The sequence below is a fragment of the Panthera pardus genome, unplaced genomic scaffold (genome assembly GCF_024362965.1).
Source record: "Panthera pardus isolate Hobbes unplaced genomic scaffold, ASM2436296v1 HiC_scaffold_16, whole genome shotgun sequence".
In the NCBI taxonomy this organism is placed as follows: domain Eukaryota; kingdom Metazoa; phylum Chordata; class Mammalia; order Carnivora; family Felidae; genus Panthera; species Panthera pardus.
The window spans coordinates 1,941,117-1,966,760 of NW_026526721.1; the positions used below are offsets into that span (position 1 = coordinate 1,941,117).

The window sequence follows — 25,644 nt, forward strand, 5'->3', positions numbered from 1 at the left end:
ATTTTCTCCATCGCCTGTCGTGTGCCTGTTTTCATATTCGATACCCATTATCTCTCTTTCAGGTTTCCAACGTTTTTATTCTTTTATAGACCTTTTAAAAACACTCCGTTTTCTTGATTAGATCTACTATTGCTTTTCCTGTTTTTAATTCATTGATTTTATTAATTTGTTTCTTTTTTTTCCTTTGGAAGTTTTTTTTTTTTAACTTTCTGAATTGAAATCTTACTGATTTTAAACTTTGCTTATTTTCTGCTGTATGTCCTTCAGGATTTGATTGCCCCCTGAATCCTGCTTCACTCAAACCCCCAGGCTCTGAGATGTAGGACTTGGCTTCCATTATGTCCTGGGAACTTACAATTGCGTTTCTGTTTCCTTTCCAGTTTGAGAAAAGCAACTTTACATTTTCCCAATGAAACTTCGATTTATTGCTCTAAGTTTATCTTACTGAATCTGGCTCAGGAATTGGTCTATGTAACATGTCTCTACTTTTCTGGCTAGTATTTTGATTATAAAATATTTCAAAAAGCATAGAAAATAATATAATAGACACCCACATACCTATGAATTAACAGAAATCTTAACCTTTTGCCATACTTACAGAATATTCCAGATGCCGTCAACACCCTCACGTGCCCACCCCACTCCCTCCCTTAGGGCAGCCAGCCCCTGTTTGGAGGCTGGCGTTCACACCCCCCCCCCCCGCACCTTTGTACTTTTAGTAGAGTTGTTTACAGTCGTGAAGACAAGATATTCCTCTGTGCTTTTAACCTTCCGATGTGTGCTCGTCTGCGTGGATCGGTTGCAACGTGATTCTTGTTCTCACTCCATGTTACGTTTTTGAGACCCATTCATGTCGATGAGTTTCTCCGGTTCAGTCTTTTAACCGCTACATGCACTTCCTTTGTGTGCAAACGCGCACTCTAGCTGTCCATCCTCCCGCCGAGGAGTGCCCGCTGGTTTTTAACATGGACGCCTTTTGAGCTCCGTGAAATAACCCACGTGGGGGTCAGGTGCAGCCCGTGAGGTCTTGTCCAGGAGAGCCACCCTGGGGTGTGCACGGACTCGGCCTCTCCGGGTTGTTACCACTTTGCCCCGAAACAGGAGGACTGTCGCCGGCAGCACTGAACAGAGAGCCGTGCTTGTTGTCAGACTTGGACATTTCCGCCAATCTGACGGGGGGGGGGGTCCCCAGGATTTGGTGATTTGCAGGGGGACCTCACACGACTCAGCACACACAGCACAAAGGCGCACGGGGGAAAGTCGAGGGACACCAGGCACACGTTTCCAGAGCCCCTCCCAGTGGAGTCATACGAGCTGTGACAACACATGTGATGTGTCGCCCCCCACTCCCGCCCCCACCCCGGGACCCATCAGAGATCACGGTTTCTATCAGGGCCCGGTCACATGGGCACCCTCTGCCTGGCTCGTACCCAAATTCCAGACCCCCAGGCAGAGCAGGTATTCAGCACAAGCCATGGTATTTGCACAGTGTATGCCCATTGGGGCCCTCCTATCATCTGGGTGGGAACCCCAAAATCCACATTCCCAGACAACAGCCAAGGGCTCATGCTGTGAGCAGGCCTAAGGGCGGCCGTGCCGGGCCTGCGGTGCTAACTCCCAACTACACAGGGCCCGTGGCATCCAGAGGCACCGCCTGGACCGCCGAAGGCCAGGAACACGCGGGCCTGGGGAAAACCACAGACCACGCTCGTGGGGAATGTCAGGCAGGGGTCTTTGTTGGAAAGCACAGAAATGCATCCTGGTTAAGTTGATAAAGAAAAGAATTTATTGGAGGAACCGATAGCTCATGGGATGAGGGACGATAAAGAAACCAGCTCGGGAATCAGTGGGGGAGCAGGGGCCACACAGGGTCCAGGGGTGACGCTGCGGATACTGTATCTTCTCTCCCTCCACTCCACATACGGTCCGAAGGCTGCGGGAAGCCCGGCTGGGGTCACTGCCAACCCAGGCTGAGGAGGCAGGGCACGCTGATTTGGGAAGTCAGCACTTGAGCAAATGAGTGAGCTGTTTGTAGGAGGACAGATGCAAAATGGGGTTGGTGACCAGTGTCCACTGCAGGGACCCGGGAAAGGGGACCTGACACCTGTCTCGGTGCTTTGTAAAGAACCCACAGTGTGTGGAGGAGCTCTCGAGATTCAGGATGCCCTTAAAAAGATCGCTCAGCGGCAACACTCCTGGCCCGAGGCAGGGGTGCAGCAGGCAGGGCGGGGGCACACAGGGCGGCAGAGCAGGGACACGCAGGAGGCCGGGCGGCAGCAGGAGGAGGCAGGGGCGCAGCTGGCAGGCCTGCACACGGGGCGGCAGAGCAGGGACACGCAGGAGGCCGGGCGGCAGCAGCTGGGCCGGCAGGGGGAGGCAGGGGTGCAGCAGGAGGAGGCAGGGGCACAGCAAGCAGGGCGAGGGCACACAGGGCGGCAGAGCAGGGACACGCAGGAGGAGGGCCTGCAGCAGGGGCTGGGCTGGCAGCAAGAGGAGGCTGAGCAGGGGGAGTCCTCGCAGCACACAGGGGTGCAGCAGACAGGCTTGCAGCACACAGGGGTGCAGCAGTCTTCCTGGCAGGGGGAGGAGGTGCAGCAGGACGGCTGGCAACATGAAGAGGTTGTGCAGGGGGAGTCCTCGCAGCACACAGGGGTGCAGGAGAAGAGCTTGCAGCAGACAGGGGTGCAGCAGACGGGCTTGCACACGGGGCGGCAGAGCAAGGACACGCAGGAGGAGGGTCTGCAGCAGGGGCTGGGCTGGCAGCAGGAGGCGGCCGAGCAGGGGGAGTCCTCGCAGCACACAGGGGTGCAGCAGACAGGCTTGCAGCAGACAGGGGTGCAGCAGACGGGCTTGCAGCAGTCTTCCTGGCAGGGGGAGGAGGTGCAGCAGGATGGCTGGCAGCATGAAGAGGTTGTGCAGGGGGAGTCCTCGCAGCAGACAGGGGTGCAGCAGACGGGCTTGCAGCACACAGGGGTGCAGCACACGGGCTTGCAGCACACAGGGGTGCAGCACACGGGCTTGCAGCAGACAGGGGTGCAGCAGACGGGCTTGCAGCACACAGGGGTGCAGCAGTCTTCCTGGCAGGGGGACGAGGTGCAGCAGGACGGCTGGCAGCATGAAGAGGTTGTGCAGGGGGAGTCCTCACAGCAGACAGGGGTGCAGCACACGGGCTTGCAGCACACAGGGGTGCAGCAGGCGGGCTTGCAGCACACAGGGGTGCAGCAGACAGACTTGCAGCACGCAGGGGTGCAGCAGTCTCCCTGGCAGGGGGAGGAGGGGCCGCACAGGAGGGTCAGGCAGGGGGCCGGGGCGCGGCACGGGGGCTCGCAGCAGCTCTCTGGGCAGTCGTCCACCTGCCAGGGGGAGTCGGGGCAGGAGTCCGAGGCCCCGGGCAGGCAGACGCGGCTGCCATAGCTCAGGTCGCTGGAGCAGACGGACAGGGTGGACGCGGCCATGGCGGGGGCGGTGGGGCTGCAGGAGGGTGTGTGGGTGTGTGTGTGAGTGTGTGTGTGTGAGTGTGTGAGGAGCTCCGGCTGTCTGTCGGCTTTTATACTCCCGGCTGCGTGTTGTCCCAGCCGACGGCTCACACGCCTCCTTCCTTGTTGGTGTTTGCAGCCCAGGGGACTCTCATTAGTTCCAGGTTTATGTTTGGTTCCATGAGATGTTGCTTAGCTATAAAACTCCTCGTACATTTTTGAGTCTGTTGACGCACCTGAGCATCCAGAACGTGCGTTGAGCGAGAAAAGGTGTGAGTGTGCAAATACCATGTTCTGTGGCTGCGTAAGAAATCCAGATATTCTAATTCCTTCCGCCCTTTTGAGGCACGTGGATGGGTTTTGCGCTCACGGGGGGGATCCGCTTGTCAGGGTGGCACAGCTTCCAGAGTGCCAGGCTAGAGGAACCAGGGTCGACGGGGGTGTGCGGCCAGAACTTTCCTGGTCATGACCCCCTGGAACTCTGTGTGGTGCCTGAGGGCACTGGTGCAGGTGGCAGGCAGGGAAAGGTGGGACAGTCAGGTGTCCTTGGGTGGCCGTGCATGCCCCTGTCCTCTGCCCAAGCACTCACTGAGGCCGGAGATGCCATCTGTCCGTGGCCTTCTGATTCCCACTTGGATTTACCCCAGACGCTGTGAAGCATGAGTACAAACGGACCCCCTGTTTTCTCCCTGAAGAAGGCGTAGCCTCAGCTGAGCCTCTGTATGGAAAACAGTGCCTGCTTTTGCGCTGATCAAATCCTGTTGATTTTCTTGATTGTGAACTGAAAAATGCCTCGGGTGACTGCAGCCAGGAACGTCACGCAGGCCCCTTCCTTTCTTCTGCAGATGCTATCCAAGTGGCCACCACGTGCTTTGGGGGTCCTCTGCTGGATGAGTTTCCATCCTCTCCGGCCCTGGAACCTTCCAAGCATGAGTTTATTCACTGTGGAGCCACGGCCTCCCCACCGTGTGCTGGAAATGTGGGCTAGCACCAGAATGAAACCTGCACTGGGCCCTGCTGGCCCGGCACAGGGAGCCTTGTGGGCCAAGGAGGCAGGCTCTCGGTGCCCTGTGATACCAGAGAGAAGCCGACTCAGCAGCAGGGCAGGAGAGGCACCCCGGTGGGAGGGACTGTGACGCCCCCGCCCCGGGAAGTCCCTGGGCTCAAATTCTCACCTTTCCCTTCCGCCCTTCTCTTTCCAGCAATGGTTCTTACCCCGGTGAGAGGGGTTCGTGACAGTCCAGGAAGGGGTTGTGAGAATGCAGTTAAACTGCGGGCCGAGTCGTCTTTCTGTATGTCTCGAGCTATAAAAATAGGGTAGAGTCGAGCCTGGCATCCTGTGCTCAGGCCCCTCTGGAGCTACAGGAACTGATCCATAAGCTGGATGCGCGTGGCCGAGCAAGGGGCGGGGGGGTGTTTGCCTTCCAATACGCTCCTGCCGAGGACAGCATAAAATACAAAAACGTCTGCGTAAAGCCTTTGAAGGCTGCTGATGAGACTCAGCATTGAGAGTCAACAGGTGGAGATGGGGTGACTTCCGAGAGGCGAGCTGGCGTCTCTGAATGGCTTTTCCTGAGGTACCACTGGTGAATCTTGGTGTGGGGTTCGAGGGGAAGTAACTAGCACATAGAGAGGCCGGCAGAGCTTCTAGAAACCTAGGGGGGGTGGACAGAACTGTGGCAGCAGAGGCAGCGCGGACTCTAGGGGACAAGCCTAGATCAGTGGCGGGCACCAGGGGGAGCCCCAAAGCTGCCGGTTAAATGTCCAGGCATTTGGCATGCTTTCATGCCACGCGGGAAAGATGCTGAGGAAGCCAGCAGAAAGCCAGGACAGCCTGAGCAGAGCCTTTACAGCCTCAACCAAGGAGGCAACGACTCTGATGACTGGCCAAGGCGGAGTGGCTCTGGGTGGACCCCTGGACAGCTAAATCCCAGGAGCAGCCTCACGTCAGTGAGTCCCTTGCCCCCACTCAGGCCACCAGCCAGAGCGAGAGGTGAAACTCTTCGGAAGGAGACAAACTCATCCACAGCTGCCAGAATTTTTCATAGACGATGTCAAACATTCAATCAAGAATTACAGTCATGCCAACAGAAAAAACAGATGATAGAAACAAACCTGAGATGACAGGGGTGGAGTCCTCGGACAGAGACTTGCAAAACAATGGTGGTGAATGTGCTCAGGGAAACGGGTGTGACACCGTAAAACTGAAACACGCATGAAGAGACAAGTAGACATTCTAGACTGAAGAGAACAGGAGCGGCGCTCTTAGGTGGGTGTTGCGGTAGCACGGGTGGCGGAAGGGCCAGACAGCGGGAATGGAACAGTGGGGCGGCGTGTTTAAGGGCAAAGGAAAGGGCTGCACAAGTGGAATATTGCTCCCCAAGAGCGCCACCCAGAGGTGAAGGTGCCCCAAAACATCGCCAGACCAACAGAAATGGAGCACGGGCCACACCGGAAGATCCACTTTAAAGTAACTCCCAAGGGAGGGTTTCGGGTAGGACGGCGAAGGACAGAAATGCAGGAAGGTTGAAGAGAGCCTGGAAGGGTAAACAGACGCACAGTTGAAGTGACAAATGGCCCACGTTTCCATTCACAACGTTACAATGTGTATTATATTTACAATTTCCCGTGGGCTCTAAACTGTAAGTGGAAATGAAACCACGCATCATGAGACGGACGAGGCCCTTAGGCTGTTGCTCTGGAAGCGGCCCAAGCGCCCAGGTCCCTCAGACTTGAATATCCCAGGAAGGTACACTGTGGCCTCTGGGGCAGCCGCCGAGACAATCCCCAAACTGCGTGAACTAGTATTGAGTGAAAGACGGGAGATAAGTGATAAAAAATACCCAAGGCAGTCAGGAAATGAGTTTTAAATTTTTTTCAATGTGTATTTATTTTTTGAGAGAGAGAGAGAGAGACAGAGCATGAGTGGGGGAGGGGCAGAGAGAGAGGGAGACACGGAATCTGAAGCAGGCTCCAGGCTCTAAGCCATCAGCACAGAGCCCGACGCGGGGCCCGAACTCACAAACCGCGAGATCATGACCTGAGCCAAAGTCGGACGCTCAACCGACTGAGCTACCCAGGCACCCCAAGAAATGATTTTTAAAAGGAACATAAAAATTTGAGAGAAATAGAAGACATGCACTCAGATAGTAGACATAAACCCAATTATCAATAATGAAATTAAATGTAAAGTATTAAACAGTTCGATTTGCAAATAAGGACCGTTAGTCTGCATGGAAATCACGAAAAACCTGTGTGCTGAATCCAAGAGCTAGATCCTAAATATAAGGGCACGAGAATGATGGAAGGGCAAAGATGGGAAAGAATACAAGTCAATACACAGGACAGTGTGAAGTTCTACGCAGCTGCAAACTAGAAAGAGAAATCGTTACATATTCACGGGAGCTGCACGTTGTATTAACTTATGAAAAAGCCAAGTGGGTAGAACACAATACAGTCTGTATTTTGCAAACGGGTACACACAAATCCATCCTATGCGTATGTACACATGTAGAGAGAGAAGAGATGTAGAGAGAGGATGGGTGGATAGAGTCAATCTCATCGTTCATGGATTCTTTATTTGTGGTTCACCTACTCGCGAAAATTTACTCGTAACCCCAAATCACTGCTTGTGACGTGTGCACAGTCACGCGAGGACATGTGCAGAAAGCCCCGACCTTGAGATGCCACCACACACCCCCGGCTGACGTGGAACGAGGTGGCGCCTGCCTTCCGGTTTCAGCCCCCAGATGTGAGCGTGTCCTTTCCACCGTGTTGTGACCTCTAGCGCCTAATCCCCAGGGGAAGAGGCGCTTGAACCACAGAGAAACCCCCGAACGCGGTCCTCCCGCCAAGTGAGCACTGCCCTGGGGCTGCCCCGGCTGGTGTCCCCAGGACGGTCTCAACACACTTACCCGACACCCTCCACCCCTGCTTGGAGACCCAGGGCTGGGGCCTTGTCCATCCCACTCCCGCTCCCCTGGGACACAATGGGACCCGCTCTGAGTCAGAGGCTCTGGGAGATTTACGAGCTGCGGACAACATCCAGGCAAATAAACATCCCTAATGCAGCCTGGGAGCCGGAACTAGAGGCTATGGGGCCTGGGACACAAGAGCCAGGAGGGTATAAAAGCCGTCAGCCTAAGGCACCTCACACACTCTCACACACACTCACACACCCACACCCACTCCCTCCTGCAGCCCCGCCGCCCCCGCCATGGCCGCATCCACCCTGTCCGTCTGCTCCAGCGACCTGAGCTATGGCAGCCGCGTCTGCCTGCCCGGGGCCTCGGACTCCTGCCCCGACTCCCCCTGGCAGGTGGACGACTGCCCAGAGAGCTGCTGCGAGCCCCCGTGCCGCGCCCCGGCCCCCTGCCTGACCCTCCTGTGCGGCCCCTCCTCCCCCTGCCAGGGAGACTGCTGCACCCCTGCGTGCTGCAAGCCCGTGTGCTGCACCCCTGCGTGCTGCAAGCCCGTGTGCTGCACCCCTGTGTGCTGCAAGCCCGTCTGCTGCACCCCTGTGTGTTGCAAGCCCGTGTGCTGCACCCCTGTGTGCTGCGAAGACTCCCCCTGCACAACCTCTTCATGCTGCCAGCCGTCCTGCTGCACCTCCTCCCCCTGCCAGGAAGACTGCTGCACCCCTGCGTGCTGCAAGCCCGTCTGCTGCACCCCTGTCTGCTGCAAGCCCGTCTGCTGCACCCCTGTGTGCTGCAAGCCCGTCTGCTGCACCCCTGTCTGCTGTGAGGACTCCCCCTGCACAACCTCTTCATGCTGCCAGCCGTCCTGCTGCACCTCCTCCCCCTGCCAGGAAGACTGCTGCACCCCTGCGTGCTGCAAGCCCGTGTGCTGCACCCCTGTCTGCTGCAAGCTCGTGTGCTGCACCCCTGTGTGCTGCAAGCCCGTCTGCTGCACCCCTGTGTGCTGCGAGGACTCCCCCTGCTCAGCCCCCTCCTGCTGCCAGCCCAGCCCCTGCTGCAGACCCTCCTCCTGCGTGTCCCTGCTCTGTCGCCCCGTGTGCAGGCCCGCCTGCTGCACCCCTGTCTGCTGCAAGCCCGTCTGCTGCACCCCTGTCTGCTGCGAGGACTCTCCCTGCTCAGCCCCCTCCTGCTGCCAGCCCAGCCCCTGCTGCAGACCCTCCTCCTGTGTGTCCCTGCTCTGCCGCCCCGTGTGCAGGCCAGCCTGCTGTGCCCCTGCCTCCTCCCGCTGCCGCCCAGCCTCCTGCGTGTCCCTGCTCTGCCGCCCCGCGTGCGCCCGCCCTGCCTGCTTCGGCCCCGCCTCGGGCCAGTCCTGCTGCTGATGGGCACGTCCCCCCAGGGCCAGCTGGGCTCAGGTCCCACCTGGTGACTGTGGTCCTCCCGGCCACCCCTCAGTCAGTCCTGACCTGTGTTAGGTGGCTGCCCCCACCCAGGACGGGGTCCTCCATGTGTCCACTCTCCTGACCTGACCTTGACCTCCTGCCTCCCAGGAACGCTGACCCCGTGGCTTCCTGGAGCTTCTGCTCCCAGGGGGCACCTGCACCTGTTCTGGGTCACCTGTCCTTCCCTCCCCTTTTGTCTGCTCAGGTCACTTGACCTCGACTCCTAACCTGTCAGTACCTCCTTGGGTACCCCAATAAACTCACTTTGCCAGCTGATCTGCTTCCTTTCATGTGACCCTCATGGGGGTGCGGGGACCCCGGGGTTTGGCCCAGACACGGTCTCTTCCAGCCACAAACATTTCTAGGAACGAGGGACTGAGCAGTCCCAGAGGCGGGCCTACCTCGTGTGGGCAGGGCCACGGGTGGGACTCACGCCCTGGCCCAGGAAGCTCCGTGCCGGTGGGCCCGGTGCCCAGGGCTTCCCAGGCTGGTCACCTGCCCACGGGTCGTGGCCTGGCCCGTTTCCACCCACTGCCCCATCCGGGCAAACCGGGCCCAGACAAGCAGGCCTGGGGGCTCCAGGCTCACAGCCTCTACGGGCCTGGGGTCGCCCTGTGGTCCTCCCGCGGGCTCTACCCATTTAGCAGAAAGGTGACGGAGCGGGGCAGGCGGTGCTCCAGCCTCTCATGGAAATCGAGTAGGTTTGAAACAAAGTATGAGGGTGGGTGGCAGGACCCCCAGGAGGTCCCGGGCCAGACTCTGGGGCCACCATCCGGTAGGCTGGCCTCCGCCCGGGGGGCTATGAGGGACACGGAGTCATGGTGCAGGGCCCTCCCTGTGAACTGAGGACCCCGTCAGGCCACGATGTACCGAGTGCTGTAGGTGACAGTCCACTCTGACCTCTGGGTGACATTGGCCGCACGTGAGGGCACCTGCTGACAAGGGCGGGGATATGCAGGAAGTCACCCACCAGGGTTCCAGAGCTGTTGCAAACCCGGGACCGGCGTCCCCAACCGGTGAAGGATCAGACCGACTTCCACCCTTCCTGAACCCCCCACGGGGACTGGGTGTCGGCCCCCTGCCCCCGCGCTGCTTCCTCTCCCCGCGGCTGTGGCCATGGCCAGAACCCACAAAGGGAGCCGCTGCTGTCCCCAGGACCTCAGTCTCCTTCCCTGAAACCCTGCCACCTTCCACCCCATGCCTCATGCCCCGCCTGCTGCATTTTCCTTGCCCAAACCCTTCTCCCTCCCCACTTACCAGTGTTTTGCTAATACTTCCATTAAAATTGCCTTTTTGAGGCGCAATTTACATGTAATCAGATGCACCCTATTTCATTGTTCAGTTTGATGAGTTTTGAGAAAGGTCTTCATCTTGCAGCCTCCACTTGTGTCAAGATTTCCCTCCAAAGGTTTCTTTGTGTCCCTTCCCAGCCACCACCGCTGGCCACAGCCGGGCACCACTGCTCTGCTGTGTTACTGAAGGAGTGCCTTGAAAAGAGGCAACACTGTGCGTGCCCGGGGTCTGGCTTCCTTTACTTGTCCCTTTGTTGTGGATACTCGCAGCGAATTCCTTTTTAATTGCAGGGTCATGTTTTATTGAATGGATCCGTCACAGTTGTTTGTTTGCCCATCGAGGTACATTCGGGGTGTTTATGATTATGGATGATCCCACTGCAAACACCTGGACTCTGTGTGCTCTCACCTCTCTTGGGTCAATACCTAAGGGTGGGCGTACTGGGTCCGTGGCAAGGGCAGTGGGCACAGTGATATTTGCATCTCCTGCTGACGGATCTGTGGGGGGTAGGTCAGTGGCTCACCTGCCTCTTTCCCATTCGGCGAAGCATCTGTTCAAATCCTCTGCCCGTTTTCCATAATTGGATTGTTCGAGTTCTTATTCACTGTTCGACTTAAAAATTTTTAAAAATGCTTATTTATTCTTTTTTGAGAGAGAGAGAGACAGAGTGCGAGTGGGGGAGGAGGGAGAGGGAAGGAGAGACAATCTGAAGCAAGCTCGTGCACTGTCAGCAGAAAGCCCAACGCGGGTCTGGAACTCACGAACTGAGAGATCATGACCTGAGCTGAAGTCAGACGCTTGTCTGACTGAATCGCCCAGGTGACCCTTATTAATTGTTAAGTGTTCTTTATGTATTCCAGGTACCATGCATTTGTCATACGTGTGTATTGCAAATTCCTCCACCTGTGGCTAGACTTTTCATGTTCTTGACCATGCTTTTGGAGAGGCTGGCATCTTTAATTCTGATGAAATTCAATGAATTCCCTTTCTTCGGTGGTGCTGAGGAATCTTTGTCTACACGCAGGGTCACGCCGGTTTTGTCCTGTGCGTACTTCTAAGATACTCCGTGGCTTTAACTTTTATGTCAAGTTCTATAATCCCTTTCTAGTTAATTTTTGAATGTGCTGTTGGTTGGCGAGCATCATTTGTCGAGAGGATTATCCTTTCGCCATTGAAGTATCCTTGCCAAAAATTCCATTGACCGTGTGTACGTGTGTGTCTATTTCTGGACGCTGTTCTCTCATCTTCTTCTGCATTTGTCCTTGCACCAACAACACGTGTCTCCATCAATGGCGCTTCAAATTAAGTCTTGAATTCCAGCACTTAGTCGACCAATTCCTCTTTCCTTTTTCAAAATTGGTTGGCTATCCTAGGTCCGTTACATTTCTGTGTTGATTTTAGAATATATTTTAGAATCAGCTCATTGCTTTCTAAGGAAGAACTTGCTGGGATTTTTATTGGAATTGCATTAAACTTGTAGGTGAATTTGGAAGGAAGTGATATTGTAACAAAACCAAGTCTTTCAGTTTATAAACATAGTATATATTTCCAGTCACTTAGGATGACCTTTTCCCACAATATTTTGTCATTTTTTAGTAGATAGATGTTGTACATATGTTAAGTTTCTCTATTACTTCACTTTGCAATGTTTTAGATAATGGTTTATTTATTACATTTCCAAGTATTCATTGCTAACATGTAGAAATTTAATTAATTTGTGTGTATTTACCTTGTATCCTGTAACCTTGGTAACTACACTTATGAATTCTAATAGCTTTTTTGTATATTCCTTAGGACTGGGCTTGGTATTTTCTTTGTGGGAAGGATCTTAATTATAATTCAGTTACTTCAACTGATAGAGGGCTATTTTGTTTTTCTGTATCTTCTTGTATTCGTATTTATAATTTATATCTCTCCAGTTATTTGTCCATTTCACCTCAGTTGTTGAATGTATCAGCATAAAATTGTCTTCTTCTTTTATTGTTCTTTTTAAAAATTTTAATGTTTATTTATTTTTGAGAGAGAGAGAGATACACACAGAGCATGAGCAGGGGAGGGGCAGAGAGAGAGAGAGACACAGAATCCGAAGCAGGCTCCAGGCTCTGAGCTGTCAGCACAGAGTCTGACGTGGAGCTCGAACTCATGAACCGCAAGATCATGACCTGAGCTGAAGTTGGACGCTCAACCGACTGAGCCACCCAGGCACCCCTTTTATCATTCTTTTAGTGGCTATAGAATCTCTAGTGATAACCCTTTCTTTATTCCTGATATTGTTAATTTATTTCCTTTTCTTTCTTTCTTTTCTTTTTCTTGACTGGTCAAGGTAGAAGTTTACCAATTTTGGTGATCTTTCAAAAAATTAGACTTAGGTTTATTAATTTCGTCTCTTGTTTGTCCATTTTCTATTTGGTAGATTTCTACACTTCTCAATTATTTCCTTCCCTCTGCTTATTTTGGGTTCAAATTGTGCTTCTTTTGTAGCTTCTTAAAGTAGAAGCTTAGATAATTGATTATAGGCCTTCCTTATTTTCTAATATAAATAAAGCCTACATATTTCCTTCTATATATGGTGTGAGTTGCATTCCATAAAGCTTATTTTTATTTTATTTAAAATATTTCCAATTTTCCATTGTGATTTCTTCTTTGACTCATGGACTATTTTGAAGTTTGTTATTTAATAGCCAAATATTTTTCAGTTTTCCAGATATCTTTCTGTTCATGATTTCTGATTTTGCTGTGGTCAAACAACATTCTCGGTATGATTTCAATCCTATTAAATATACTAAGACTTGTTTTATGGCCCAGCATACGATTTATTTTGGTGAATGTTCTATATACACTTGAAAAAATGTGAACTCTACTGTTGTTGGATGGAATAAATGTCAACAAGGTCATGTTAGTATATATTGTTTCTCAAGTTTTCCATATATCTCTCAATTTCATCAAATTTGGAAGAGTTATTTGGCCATTATCTCTTTAAATATTTTTTGTCTCCCACCTCCTGAACTTTTTCTCAGGTACTCCAATTATATGTATGTTAGACCACTTAATATTGTTCCTCAGATCACTCTGTTAATTTAATTTTTTTTTCTTACTGTCTTTTGTTTTGGGTAATTTCTCTGATTATGTCTTTTAGGTCAGTAATCCTTACACTGAGTGTAAACTCATCCTTTAAATTTTTTATTGTTAATATTATGTTTTCCAGCTCTTGGAGCTCCATTCAGTTCTCTTTTGTACCTTACATTTCTCTCCTCATTGTGTTCATTTTTTCCTTGAAATCCTCGAACATATTTATCGTAGTTGTTTTTACTACCTTGTCTGCTAATTCCATCAACTGTTATTTCTGGGTTTATTCTAGAAACTGTTTTGTCTCTTGATTATGAGTTAGATTTTCCTCTTCTTAATGTTTCTAGCAATTTTTATTGGTTTCTGGATTTCAGTTAAATAATGTTCTCATACTGTTGACTGTCGTACTTTGTTTCCTTCTTTTAAGGAGTGCTGGGCTTTGTTCTGTCTGGCAGTTACCACCTGTGGGAAGGCTTGATGATTGTGATGCTTCTGTGCTTGCTTCTACATTTTGTTACGGCTGATCTAGAGAGGCCTTTATTCTCAGGCAGGTTTAGCACAACTATTATGTGATTTCTGGGATCTGTACTGAATGTCTCTGGTACTCAATGAGGTCTCTCCACTCTGGTTGTTTGGAACTCCGGTGTCTCTCAGCCTTACATAAACTCTGGGAATTGTTCACCTTTGAGCTCCATGGTTATTACTGTCCAGCCTCATGGGGTTCTGAGCTCTGAATGGATGGCTTGGTATCGACAGTGGTCTCAGGGGGTTCCCATGGAGCATTTTGCTATATATTTGCCTCTTCTCCTGTGTCTGCCCTCATAAATTCCCGGTGCCTCAGCCTCCTTGACCCTGATTTCCCTCTCTTCAGCTCGACAAAACACATTGCTGATAGCATTCCCCTCCGTGTACTGTGGCCTAGAGACTCTCTTGGCCCTTGAGCCTGGGCAATCGTAGGGTTCACCCCCTCTGCTTTTCTTCTCCCAGGGATCTGCACTGTCAGTTGTCCAATGTCTAAAAATGGGTTTCTTGTATCCTTTGTCCCATCTTCTACTTATTTAAGGTGGGAGGACAAGTCAGGTCCATCGTGACCCAAACCAAAGCCCCACTCCTTGTTTTTGAGACTTCTGTTTCTTTTCTAGACAATCCCTTGCTTCCCTCTTTAACTGCTCAAGATCTTCCCTGACTCTGAAACTGAGTCTGCCTTTTTCACTCTGGGAAATGCTCCAGCTAGACTCAATTCCAAACTGACACATACCTGCTGCCCCGAACTGGAGCATGCAACCAACAGTCTCCCTGTAGAACTCTCATAATGAGTGCCGGAGCCTCAGCCTAACTTTTCTGGGGCTCTGAGCTCCATGAGAAACATCAACAACCCCACATCCCAACCAAGGTTCAGTGGAGTCCTGTTTGCACATACCCCATGGTAAGTATATCAAGCCCCAATTGAGGGCCCCATATGTGGAAGCAAAATCCAGATTCACAGCTAAGAATTTTGTGGGTAAGAGTGGTCAAGGGAGGTGCTTGGACTTTCATCCTGGTATTGCTGATGGTTTCTAGTGAGTAAATGAACAGAGGGCATTTCTGGGGAGAAATGGGACATGTGTAAAGAGTCTGAAGCCAGTCTGAGAGGCAGAAGTGTGTGCTTAGTTATGGGCCTTACAAATTCTCCAGGTTAAATATATTCAATCAGACTGCTCTGTAAGGGTCTAAAACAGGCTAAGGAAGTGCTTCACCTGGTGATAATGAATTTCACAGATCAGGGTCCATTCAAGGGCGTGGGAACATTAGGTCTTTGTTCCAGTCTCTGAGGATGCAGACAGGGGCATCCCAAAGGTGCTGGTCTCTGTGCCTAGTGAGAAGCACCAGTTATTCAAGGGGGTAGGTATGACCTCTAGTCACGGTCTTTGTCTCTTGAGTCATCAACATTTGTATTGTCGCTAAGTTAGAAATTGAAATAATATCTCTTAGTGAATGAAAGACCAATGAAGAGAGTTTTGTTTTTTGTAAACGAATTCTTCATGAGATGAGGCCCCAACCAAATGGCCAATGGAAATGGGTAACAGCGTTGGATATCTTGGTGAGGTTTGCTCCCTGCCTAGCAAATTACTTTCTGCACTCAGAGTTGACTTCGGTAAGCACACTGATTGCCTTGATCACGAATGGCCATCTCTGCTGGGCCACAGCAGGGGAGCAGCACTTTATTTTAAAGAAGACTCTCCCCCAGAATTCTCAATCTTTGGATGATCTTTACTCTCTTGTCCCATGTATTACAGTTGGCACACTGAGCTGGTGGATGAAAACCTGTGTGATGAACATTCTCATCCATCCTGGAACCAGGCTTTCGACATGGCGGGTACTCTGGAATCCTGGACAATCTCTGCCTCTTCTGCGGTCGAGTTGTAGGCAACTCTCAGACACCTTCACTTAAAATCCTTCTTGATTTTATAATCGTTGGAAGAGAATCAGTACTTCCTGCAAGGACTCCAACACATCAGTCTTCCAAACATAATTTTTAAAACACTGCTAAAATACCCAGAAATCATGACAGTGTCTTTATGTTCTGACCAATCCACCTGTGCCCCACACATTCAGTGATCAGAATGTGCTTGCCCTTTGCCATTATTACCAGTCCTTGTAAATATCGTAGGCATGAGTCCTATTAATCTGACCATGGGGAGGACGCGAAAGCCCAGAGAGGGTGAGGAAAATATCTCTGCTCACACAGGATGTAAGCAACAGATTACACCCCTCGGCGGCGATATCAGTGGGGCATGTGAGAGGATTTCAGGCAATACAGAGATGAAAACCCCTAATGCGAGTGTGTGCCAGGTTCTCTGGTTTTCTCTTCACACCCTCCTGGCTTGTGCTGTCCTAGCAGCAGGCTCCCCACACCCTCCCACCCTGGGTGCCAAGATTTTTGAATGTTGGTTCCTTGCAGAACCAGCCACAGCTGTTTTCCTTCCAGAGGTCCTTGCTCCGTTCACAGAACTCAGGAAATTGGCTTGGGAGTCTTTCCCTGTGTTTAGTTCGAGAAAGAAAACTTGGGGGTGGAGTGTGGTTTCTTGTTGTTTTAGCAGGGGTCACCGGGGGCCAAGGTAGAATCCCTGTGTGTTGGGTGCTGGGTCCTAGGTCCTGGTCTGGGGCGAGTGCTTCCGCGGAGTGCCCTGCTGGCTGAGCACAGTCACGTGCCTCTGTGCTTGGCAGGTTATTTGGTTTCTAAATAGCGATGAGTCATGGTTTGTATGTGGCGCTCAGTCGGTCACAGTAACGAAGCACCACAGACCGTGGCTTAAACAACAGATTCGTTCTCTCACCGTTTGGAGGCTGGGGGTCTGAGATCAAGGATCGGCAGGGTTGATTCTTCCTGAGGCCATGAGGGAGAACCTGTCCCGTGCTTTCCCAGCTTCTGGTGTTCGCTGGCAATCTGGGGGTTCCTCGGCTTGTAGAAGCATCTCCCGATTTCTGCCTGCATCTGCACACGGCACCCTCCCTGGGTGCCTGTCTGCATCCACATTCGCTCATTTTACAAGGATACCAGGTCGTATTGGATTAGGATCCCTCTCCCCCAATGACCTCAATGTATCTTGATCCTCTACGAAGACCGCCTTTCCAACTAAGGTCACATCTGCGGGTACCGGAAGTTAGGGCTTCAGCACCCTCCTGGGGACACATTTCCACCCAGAGCGAGCAGCGAGCAGCTGCTCGGATCAGCTGAAGCAGATCCAGAGGCAGAACCTGGGAGGGAAGAAAATGTCAAGCAGGTCTCCTTTCTCGGGGACTCCAGGCTGCAGCAAGTGAAGGACGGGGTGCAGGTAGCACGTGGCATGACAGGCCAGCAGCACACACACATCTGCTTGTCCAGGCGTGGCTGAGCTCATGGGATAATTTTTGGTTTTGTGCAGTTGGCAGAATACTTGTAAAAAGAGGACGGAAGATTTACGGATGCCCCTCGCCCAGCTTCCTCTAGTAACATCTCACATACCCATAGATCGATGACGAATCTTAGAAGTCAACGCTGGCACGTTACTAGTCACTAGAGGACAGACCCACTTCCCACAAATGTCCCCTCTCTGGTCCGGGACCCCACGCTGCATTTGTAAGGTCTCCCTAGTCTTGTAGGGAAGACTCAGTCTGAGAGTTTCTTGGTCTTTCCTTATCCTTTCTGTCTTGACAGTTTTGAAGAGCCCTGACCAGGTGTCTTGTAGAAATTTAGGGTCGTCTGAGGTTTTGTCACAACTAGACCAAGGTTATTATATTTGGGGAAAGAATCCCACAGTAAAACAAGGGCACATGATGTTAATGTGTCTTGTCACAGGGGATATGGTTATATTTCCCTTTGTAATTGATAAATATTTGTGGTGGGGGAGGTTCTATGAAACTTTGCAGATATCGCGTTTGTCCAATGATTTTAGCGTCCCTCTGGGGACTGTGCCTGCAACAAGGTCCCTGTGGTATTCTGATGGTGAGTTTCCACTTCCCCATCCCACCTCCACTTATTAACTGAAATCCTTCTATAAGGAGGAGTTGCCCCTTCTCCTCCACTTATTTACATGTTTTTATTTATTTCAATGTGACTTAGAGAGTATTTGTTGTATTATTTGAGTTATAATCCAGTACTATCATTATTTATTTTGTTGTCCGAATTGTCCCAGCTTTGACCATTGGGACCTCCTTCGTTTGGCTCTTGTAACTTTCAGCACACCTGCAGCTTTCCAACATCTCAACTCTGGTCCCAGCTCATCTCGAATTCTCCCCATCCCCTCCCTACAATCCACCCCTTCTCCAAGGAGTCCTGCTTCTTTCAGCGGCTGATGGCATTTAGAAGCCAAGATCCAGAGCTAGATGGGCTCGTTGATGCTGGGCTCCAGTGGGCCAAGCGAGGAGGTGTGGGTGCGCACGCCAGCACATCCCTGGTCTTGGGGGGAGGCGTTCAATATTCATGCCAGTTGGACCGTGGTCGTGGTGGTTTTGTCTAGATTAGCTTTCCCAGGCTATAAAGCTCCCTCTTATCACTGAGAGATTTTTATCATGAATGGATGTTGGGTTTCATGGAATGCTTTTCATGTACCTGTTGAGATGACTGCATCATTTTCTTTTTTTAGTCTCTTAATACAGTGAATTACATTAATTGGTTATTAATGCTTTTTATTTTGATATTTACAGGAAATCGCAAAGCCAGCACAGAGAGGTTCTGTGTACTCACGTTAATTGATTTTTGAATCTTGAGCCAGTCTTGAATTCCTAGGTAAACCTCACTTGGTTGTGACGATTGTCCTTTTTATATGTTGCTGGATTTGGTGTGCTAACATTTTATCCGGGATTTTCATGTCTGCTGTGATGAGGATATAGGTCTGTAGTTTTCTTTTATTGCCAGGTCTTCAATTTTGACAGTGCTGCCCTCGCGAAAGGAGTTGGCAAGGGTTCGTCCTCTTCTACTTTCTAGAAATCTTTCTAGAAAAGATTGTGTAGAGTCAGTGTTTGGTCTTCTTTAAATATCTAGGAGAATTTCCTAAGAAACTGGAGTTTTCTTTAGCAGATACAGGACTTTCTGGTCATCTTTCTTCTTTAATGAGTTTCAGGAATTTGTGCCTACTCAGGAATTGGTCCATTTCACACAGGGTTTGAATATATAAGCATAACGTTGTTTGTGGAGGTCCCTCCTTAACCTTTTAATTTGTGGAAAATGGTTGGTAATATCCCTCTTTTGCTCCCGATATTGGTAAGTTATTTCTTCTTGTTTTGTCCCCCTTGTCAGTCTGGCTGGAAGCTTATCAATTTTATTCATCTTCTCAAAGAAGCAGCTTTGATTTCAATTGATTTCCTCTATTTGTCTTGTTTTCACTTCCTCTGAGTTACATTACGTACAATTACATTAACTTGTCCTTCTGCATTCAAGTTTCTTAAATCCAAGTTAGTTGGTCGGTCTGATACCCGTCTTCTCGTCTAATGGAGCACTTAGTTCTATAAACTTCCTTCTCCTCTAGCCGCACACTACCAGTCCTCCCTGTGCCAATAGCCGTGACGTGTCAGCCCTTTCCGGCTCCGATTCCAGAATCCCTGGGCCCAGTGCACACGTTTGAAGGCTAATGGAATCAAGGAGGAGTCGCACACAACGGGATTGGAAGGCGGGTGAAGCTCCAGGTGCTGAGCGGTTTGGACTTTCCACATCCTGCAGCCTGGGGCCCCTGCAGCCGGATTCATCCTCTCATCCTGTTCTCACTTGCCAGAAGGACGTGAGATAAGGGAACACGGGAAGCTGGCTCGATCGCAGAGATAATCTCGCCTGGCGGGGGAGAGCAGTGTTTTGATTACAAAGGTCCCCGGGGGGCAGGGACTGCCCCTTCATGTTCGCCTCTCCCACCTCTCAGCTCCTGGCAGAGGAGATTAGAGGTGGCATCTTGGATCAATAGGGACAAGTTCTGTGGGTGGGGCCCTGCGGGCAGCTGAGCATCCTGTCTCGGGAAGAGCCCAGATCAAACCCGCTTGTCCCCATGCCAGCCTTGCGGTCTGTGTGATACGTGACCCGTGTTTCGCCTCCTGAATGTCCACGTGTCCACTGAGGCCGGGCAGTTGCTATACCTAATGGACAACACTGGAGAAAGGACGGAAAAGAAGGTTCTGGGTTGGGGCTGGCAAGTGTGGGTCCAGCAGGTGGACTCGTTCCAGCTGTGTGTGTATTTTTCTGTGTCAGCTGATTAAGGCACCCCTGGGTACCCTATTGCCGATTTATGCAAAGCGGATGTAACACCACGCTGGGTACTTGCCACATGGATCTTACTCGGCTCCTGCTTAGCCAGCCCTGGGAGCCTGCCTTCCTGCAGGCAGCTACATCCTCCCACAGACTCATGTAGGAAGTTAACAGCTGACCTGAAACGTGGCCCAGCACAGGGCTGACTGCCTCGTGAGGGACAGGCAGTCCGTTTCCAGATCAGTCACTGTGAGGCTGTCCATTTCTGGGGAGCGACTTCTACCTGCCAGACAGTATTTCCAATCCCTCCTACAGCCCTGCAAGAAAGGGGGATACCATTCCCTGTTACTAATGAGGAGACTGAGCCTCTGAAAGGCCAACGACAGAGGCTCTGGGACACACAGGTCTCAGGAGAGCTGGACGCAAAGGCCCCAGTCCCTGCTGTACCGTCTGCTTGACCCTTTGGGCAATGTGCACACTGAGTACCCTTGAACCCAAGGAGTTAAAGCAGACTTTGGCGGGAGACTGAAGCGGGTGAACATGGATGGAAAAGTGTCGATGTGTGTAGAGGGCTTAGCTCTGGCCGGCCACGGGCACTCTGTTATGCCTTTTCGAGGTTATTCTTGGTGTCATTGCTATTTTGGCACCTCCCTGAAAGCGCAGTGGTCTAACTGCCACACTGCTTTTGCCTTCGCTGGTTTTGGATGTGTCCGTGCTGCAGCCCCAGAGAGTCTCAGGGTCCCGCTCAAAGCCCAGTGTGTCGACCTCTTCCGTATCCCTTGGCTTCCTTTAAAACAAGTTAAGAAAAGCAGGTTTGAACACACAAAAGGGACATGAGTTATTTTCCTATTCCCGCTCCGTCTTTACATTGTTTTCTTATTTCCTTTTTTAACCAGTATAATAGGAGAAAAGTGGTCTTTTATTATTTTTGCATTTTTTTGCATATTTTGCATTTTATTATTATTGCATTAATCTGACTCCTTATTGACTTGAGTATTTTGTCATATGTGAGCCCTTTGGGTTTCTTCTTTTTTAGGTTGCCTACCTTTGTTTTTGTTGTTGTTGTTGGGGTTTTTTTTGGTGAAGATTGTTCCTAGGTTTTCCTTGTTGGTTTTCAGGGGCTTCCTGTTCCTTCTGTACCTTTCTTGGTATGACAGACACCTTTCTTGTTCCGTGCTGGGACTATTGGCTCTGCCCGTGGTGTGCTGTCTTTCCTGAGCAGAAGTTCTTGTTTTGACATGAGCAAATGCACCGGCTTCTTTCTAATGGCTCGTGTTTATTGAGCTTGTTTGGGGAATCATCCGTACCCCAAAGTCACAGAGACAGCCACCAATCCTCCAACGTGGAGCGTTCTTGGTCCACCCTCCTGGGAGGAGGAGGGAGGGACGTCCTGGAAGGGATGACTACATGCCCTGTTCAGGGAGGAGTTCAGCCTGGTTTTCTCCCCACAGACACCCAGCCTTGCCACCACCCTCTCTTGAATGCCCTTCCCTCCACGCTGATCCACACGGACTGCTGACCCATGGGCATTTAAATTCTCCATCTCTTGTCCGCACGGGTCCACCTGCCTCTTCTTAGGCCCAAACTGGCCTGATTTGTGATGATGGCTATACAATCTTACTGTCCCACAGAGCAACACTTATAATACCGCAACCTAAATTCCTGGAAATAAACTTCTCCTGGGCTCTGGGCACACAATTTAAATCAATGAAATCCCCAGAGTAAGGGGGACTTTCTTGGCCATTGAGTTCTGCCTCCTTTCCCGCCGCAGTGGGGGAGCCCCCCTTCTTGGAGGCCATCTAGAGTGTCAGGGTCCAGCTGGCTGAGGAGCTGTGGCCCACACCTGCACTGCCAGCCGACGCAGGTGGCCTCTCCCGAATAACCTGGTTCTTGACGGGCTCCAGTACAGAAAGCCCTCCCAGGAAACAGTTCTGGAGCGTGAAGAGCCTGGCTCCGGGCCAGAAATCCTATGCGTGACCTGTCAGCCCAGCGGCAGTCAATCACGAAGGCTTCACCGGGCGGGCGGCAGGAGAAAGCCCCGCCACACACCGGGATTGGGACACAGCCAGGGCACTGCCATCCTGGGGAAACTGCAGCAGGGACCCAGGCCCGCCAGCCATGCTCCGACGTACATGTGCATTTCTAGCCCTGGCGCCACCATCAGAGGCCTCCTCGAGGGATGCCTGGAAGCCACTCCCCCCCCACCCCCCCAGACTCAGTACCCGGTGCTTCATGCCCAACCCTCCCTCCCGCTCCTCCCCACTCCAGGACTCCTCGAACCACGGGAGGCTTTCATCCTGGGCTCCTGGGCATGACCCCCACCACATGCCTTTCCCGGGGGGTGGGGGGGGGGCAGTCCGTGCTTCCTCTGGTTTTCACCTCTTGCTCAGACCACTGCAGTGAGTGATTAACAGCCTTCACTGCTTCCTCCGCTTTGCCTTGCTGCTGTTACCGGCTCACCCACCCAGCCGCTCAGCTGGGTCCCTGACCGGAGAAGCCCCCACCTTCCCATCTTACAGATGAGAAAACCGAGGCTCTGAGAGTTTCAGTTTCAGTGAGTTAGTTGTGGGACGGCTCTTAAGATCTAGAGGCTCGTTTAGGACCTACCTGTGGCCGGTTTTGAGTTCATGTATTCGTGGCTACCACTGCTAAATTGTAAGTACCCTGAGGACAAGTACCCCTGAAGCTGCGCTTTCAAGAAGCCTCTGTAGAGTAAAGGAAGACCCCCTAAATGAGAAGAAGCAGGGGCTGTTCCTTCCAAGCTGGCTGTGACAGGGGGCCCCCCCACCAGCACCGGGTTTGGCAGACTCCGAGCCGGGGAGGGAGGGAAGTCATAGGGGTAGAAGAGAGGCTCTGGGCAGCCCGGAGACCGTGGGGTGGGGAAGCTGCAGGCAGCCAAGGCGAAGCCCGGCCTCCGACGTGAGCTGTTAGGGGTTGGGGGAGGGGGTCAGTCATCGGCCAAGCCCCGGCTCCTTTGGGCCGACGGCTTCGGGGCCGGCTGCTGTGGAGGCCAGGAGTCGGGGTCCCGTGGCCATGGGCACGTAGCGTGGTCACGGTCGGCACGCGGCGTGGGCACGGTCGGCACGCGGCAGGGTCAAGGTCAGCACGTGACGTGGTCGTGGCCAGCACGCGTACGCAGCCTCCGGGCAGAGGAGGGCGCTGCGGTGCGTGCGTGTCCCGCTGGTTAGAACTAAATTGCAGAGCGTCTCCGTGTGCGTCTGAGGGTCCTGCGGTGGCTCTGCCTCTTGTAGACTCGGTCACCCCTCCTCCCTGCCTGCAGCGGGAACACCTCCAGGGAGGCAGGAACTCCCCGCCCGCGCGTGCAGACGGCACGCGGGGCGGGGGTGGAGACCCGGAGGCCGCGGACCGAGTGTGTGTCGCGGCGGAGCCTGCGCGTCTGCATGGCAGTGGGGGGAGGGGGCCCAGGAAGAGCCTCTTTACCCAAACAACGGAGGGAGGGAGGGGCTCGCGGGGGGATCAGCCAGATTCGGGGCTCCCCGTGCTGCTGACGCACCCCGATTGCCTGTGTCCGGGGCGCAGCCGGGCCGAGGCCCGTCCTGGGTGCTGGCGGCCTGCCTGGTGGCAGGCGCGCGTGTCCTGAACGAGGGGCCAGAGCCTGGTGGGGCCTCGGCCTAAACCGTCCGGCCGGGCCGTGCGCCCAGCGTCTCTCGGCGTTTTGGGGGGTGAATGTGGGGCACAGTGTTTCCTTAGAGCCTCACACCCCCCAGGGGCCCCACCCCGACACAACCCCAGAGGACTTGGAGTCCGACCCTGGTGCCCCTCCTGCCCCAGGCCTCGTCAGGGTTAGGTCCCGGAGCCCAGGCTCGCCCCCACCCCTGAGATGCCAGTCTCCTCCCTACAGTCGGTCTGGGACCCTGCCCCTCCCCCCCCCCCCCCCCCCCTGCCAAAGCTACCTCAGGGATAACCCCTGCCCTTGGCGTGCAGACCTTTGAGGGACACAGACCCTTCTCCAGGAGGGAGTTCTAGCGCCGCTCTTTCCAAGAAGCCCATGGTCTCCCGGCTCTCCACGTGCCATTTGTAACACGGAAACAATAGTGACAATGCTGATATACCCGCCCCTCCTCACAGCGCCCCCCCAGAGTCAGCCGTGGTTGTCCTCCTGACCCAGTTCAGGCCCCTCTCGCGCCCCACTGGCCCCGACGTGCCGTGCACACGCTTCCTCCTGACCAGCGACCGGCAGGGATCTGACGGTGAAACCCATGGGGGGGTGGGGGGCGTGGAGGGGGTGGAGGGGGCAGGTGTGATCTGGGCCGTGCTCCATGCTCCTGGGCAGCGTGGGCAGGTCCATGGTCCCCACTGCAATGGCTGCTCCGGGCTCCCCTCCTGTGAGCCCCAGGGGCACAGCCCTGCTCGGTGTCTTGCTGGGGGCATTAGGGAGCCGGAGTATCCATACTGGGTGCCCATCGTTCTGCCCCCTCCGCCTGGCCCCCAAGTCCTGATGGCACTCAGTGGTGCAACCCAGCAGCACTTGGGACCCGTCTTCCCCGACTCCGGACCACAGGCCCGCGGCTCGCTGTCTTGTCATTTCTTCTTTGCACCCGGTGCCTGTCCTCTGAACTCCTGTTTCAGACTTTCCTTCTTACGTCCCTCTGATCCGAGGGGGGGAAATGTGCCCTGTCCTCACGGGTCCTGGTCCCAGGCCACCTGGCTGCTCAGCCCTGCAGGGGGTGGCCTCTGACGGGGCTGCTGGCCGAGGGCGGGGGCAGGGTTTGCGAGCTCAGCCTGCCCTGTCCTCAGAAGGGGGTCCAACGAGGGAACAGCAAAGCCCCTCTCAGATGCATCAGTCGCCACCCACCGTTCTCGCTGGTGCTGCCTCCAGACTCTGCTTCTCACAGAAATGGGGAGTCGTGATCATGTCGTCCCCCAACAGGCTGGAAGTGACTCCAGACCCCCACACCCCCTGAGCCACAGCCCTTGCTTCAAGGAGGATCACTGGTTCAACCCCTAAGGGAGGGTGTCCCTGGGTTTTCTGGATTATTCTGTGGGCTGCCTGAGAACTGTAGGTGTACATCTGCCCCAGCTGCTGGGGTCTGGTCCGGTGTGACTGTGGTGGGTGGCCATGTGACTCAGGAGAGGGAGTGATGTTCCCCAGCCTCGCTGGGAAGGAGCTCTCCACTCTGACTGGTCACCCGGTGTCCTCACCCACATTCAGAGAGCAGACAGAGGGCTGGGTGCCCTTCCTCTGCACCCTGATCAAGGCCTTCGAGGTTTTTCCAGGCACAGGGAATCGGTCATGTCCTCTGTGCGACACCAGCCTGGGCCAGGTGTGCATGAGGTGGACGTAGCCCACAGGGGCGCCTGGAAGCTGGCAACCGTCCCCAAATATTAGCCGTCTGTCCCTGCCAGCGGGGACTGGGCTCGGAACCCGTATAACAGGAAAGGTGTGCCGAGCGCCCGTGAAGACAGAGCCAGCCAGAGGGGCGGCAGTCACCGCTGAAGTTTTCTGGGTTTTGTTGGTGACGGCGACCCTGCTCTGAAGAGCTGTTCCCCTGGTAAACCAGAGGACCGGTCAGTGACGGCCGAATGTCCATCTACTTGGAGCCAGCCACGAGCCCAAAGTGGCGCTGTGTGCTCACGGGAGGCGGTCCGGGTTCCTGGGTCCCAGCACCTGCTACAAACTACTCTTGCCGCTGTTTCTCTGCCCACGCCCTCACCATGAGCGGCGGACACAGCCTGTGTCCCTCGAGGCTCTCAGCCTGTGGCGGCAGGCACAACCCATGTTCAAGACCCTCTGCAAGGTA

General features: G+C 53.2%; 3 protein-coding genes across 4 annotated transcripts in view; 2 read left to right on the forward strand and 1 right to left on the reverse strand.

Annotated features, from left to right (window-relative positions):
* TSPEAR (thrombospondin type laminin G domain and EAR repeats) overlaps positions 1 to 25,644 on the forward strand; it is a 157,233-nt gene that overhangs the window by 77,258 nt on the left and 54,331 nt on the right. The window lies entirely within an intron of this gene.
* LOC109256902 (keratin-associated protein 10-5-like) lies at positions 1,764 to 3,516 on the reverse strand. Of its 2 annotated transcripts, XM_053902992.1 has the most exons (2): positions 2,677 to 3,516; positions 1,764 to 2,646 (listed from the first exon to the last, which is right to left on the reverse strand). In XM_053902992.1, the coding sequence occupies exons 1-2, from the start codon at positions 3,453 to 3,455 to the stop codon at positions 2,181 to 2,183; spliced, it is 1,245 nt and encodes a 414-aa protein (XP_053758967.1). In that variant the 5' UTR covers positions 3,456 to 3,516; the 3' UTR covers positions 1,764 to 2,180. The 2 variants fall into 2 exon arrangements, with proteins under 2 accessions (XP_053758967.1, XP_053758966.1); XM_053902991.1 differs by having other exon boundaries at positions 1,764 to 3,516.
* On the forward strand, positions 7,615 to 9,108 carry LOC109256971 (keratin-associated protein 10-7-like). Its single transcript, XM_019432745.2, has one exon. The coding sequence runs from the start codon at positions 7,693 to 7,695 to the stop codon at positions 8,770 to 8,772; it is 1,080 nt and encodes a 359-aa protein (XP_019288290.2). The 5' UTR covers positions 7,615 to 7,692; the 3' UTR covers positions 8,773 to 9,108.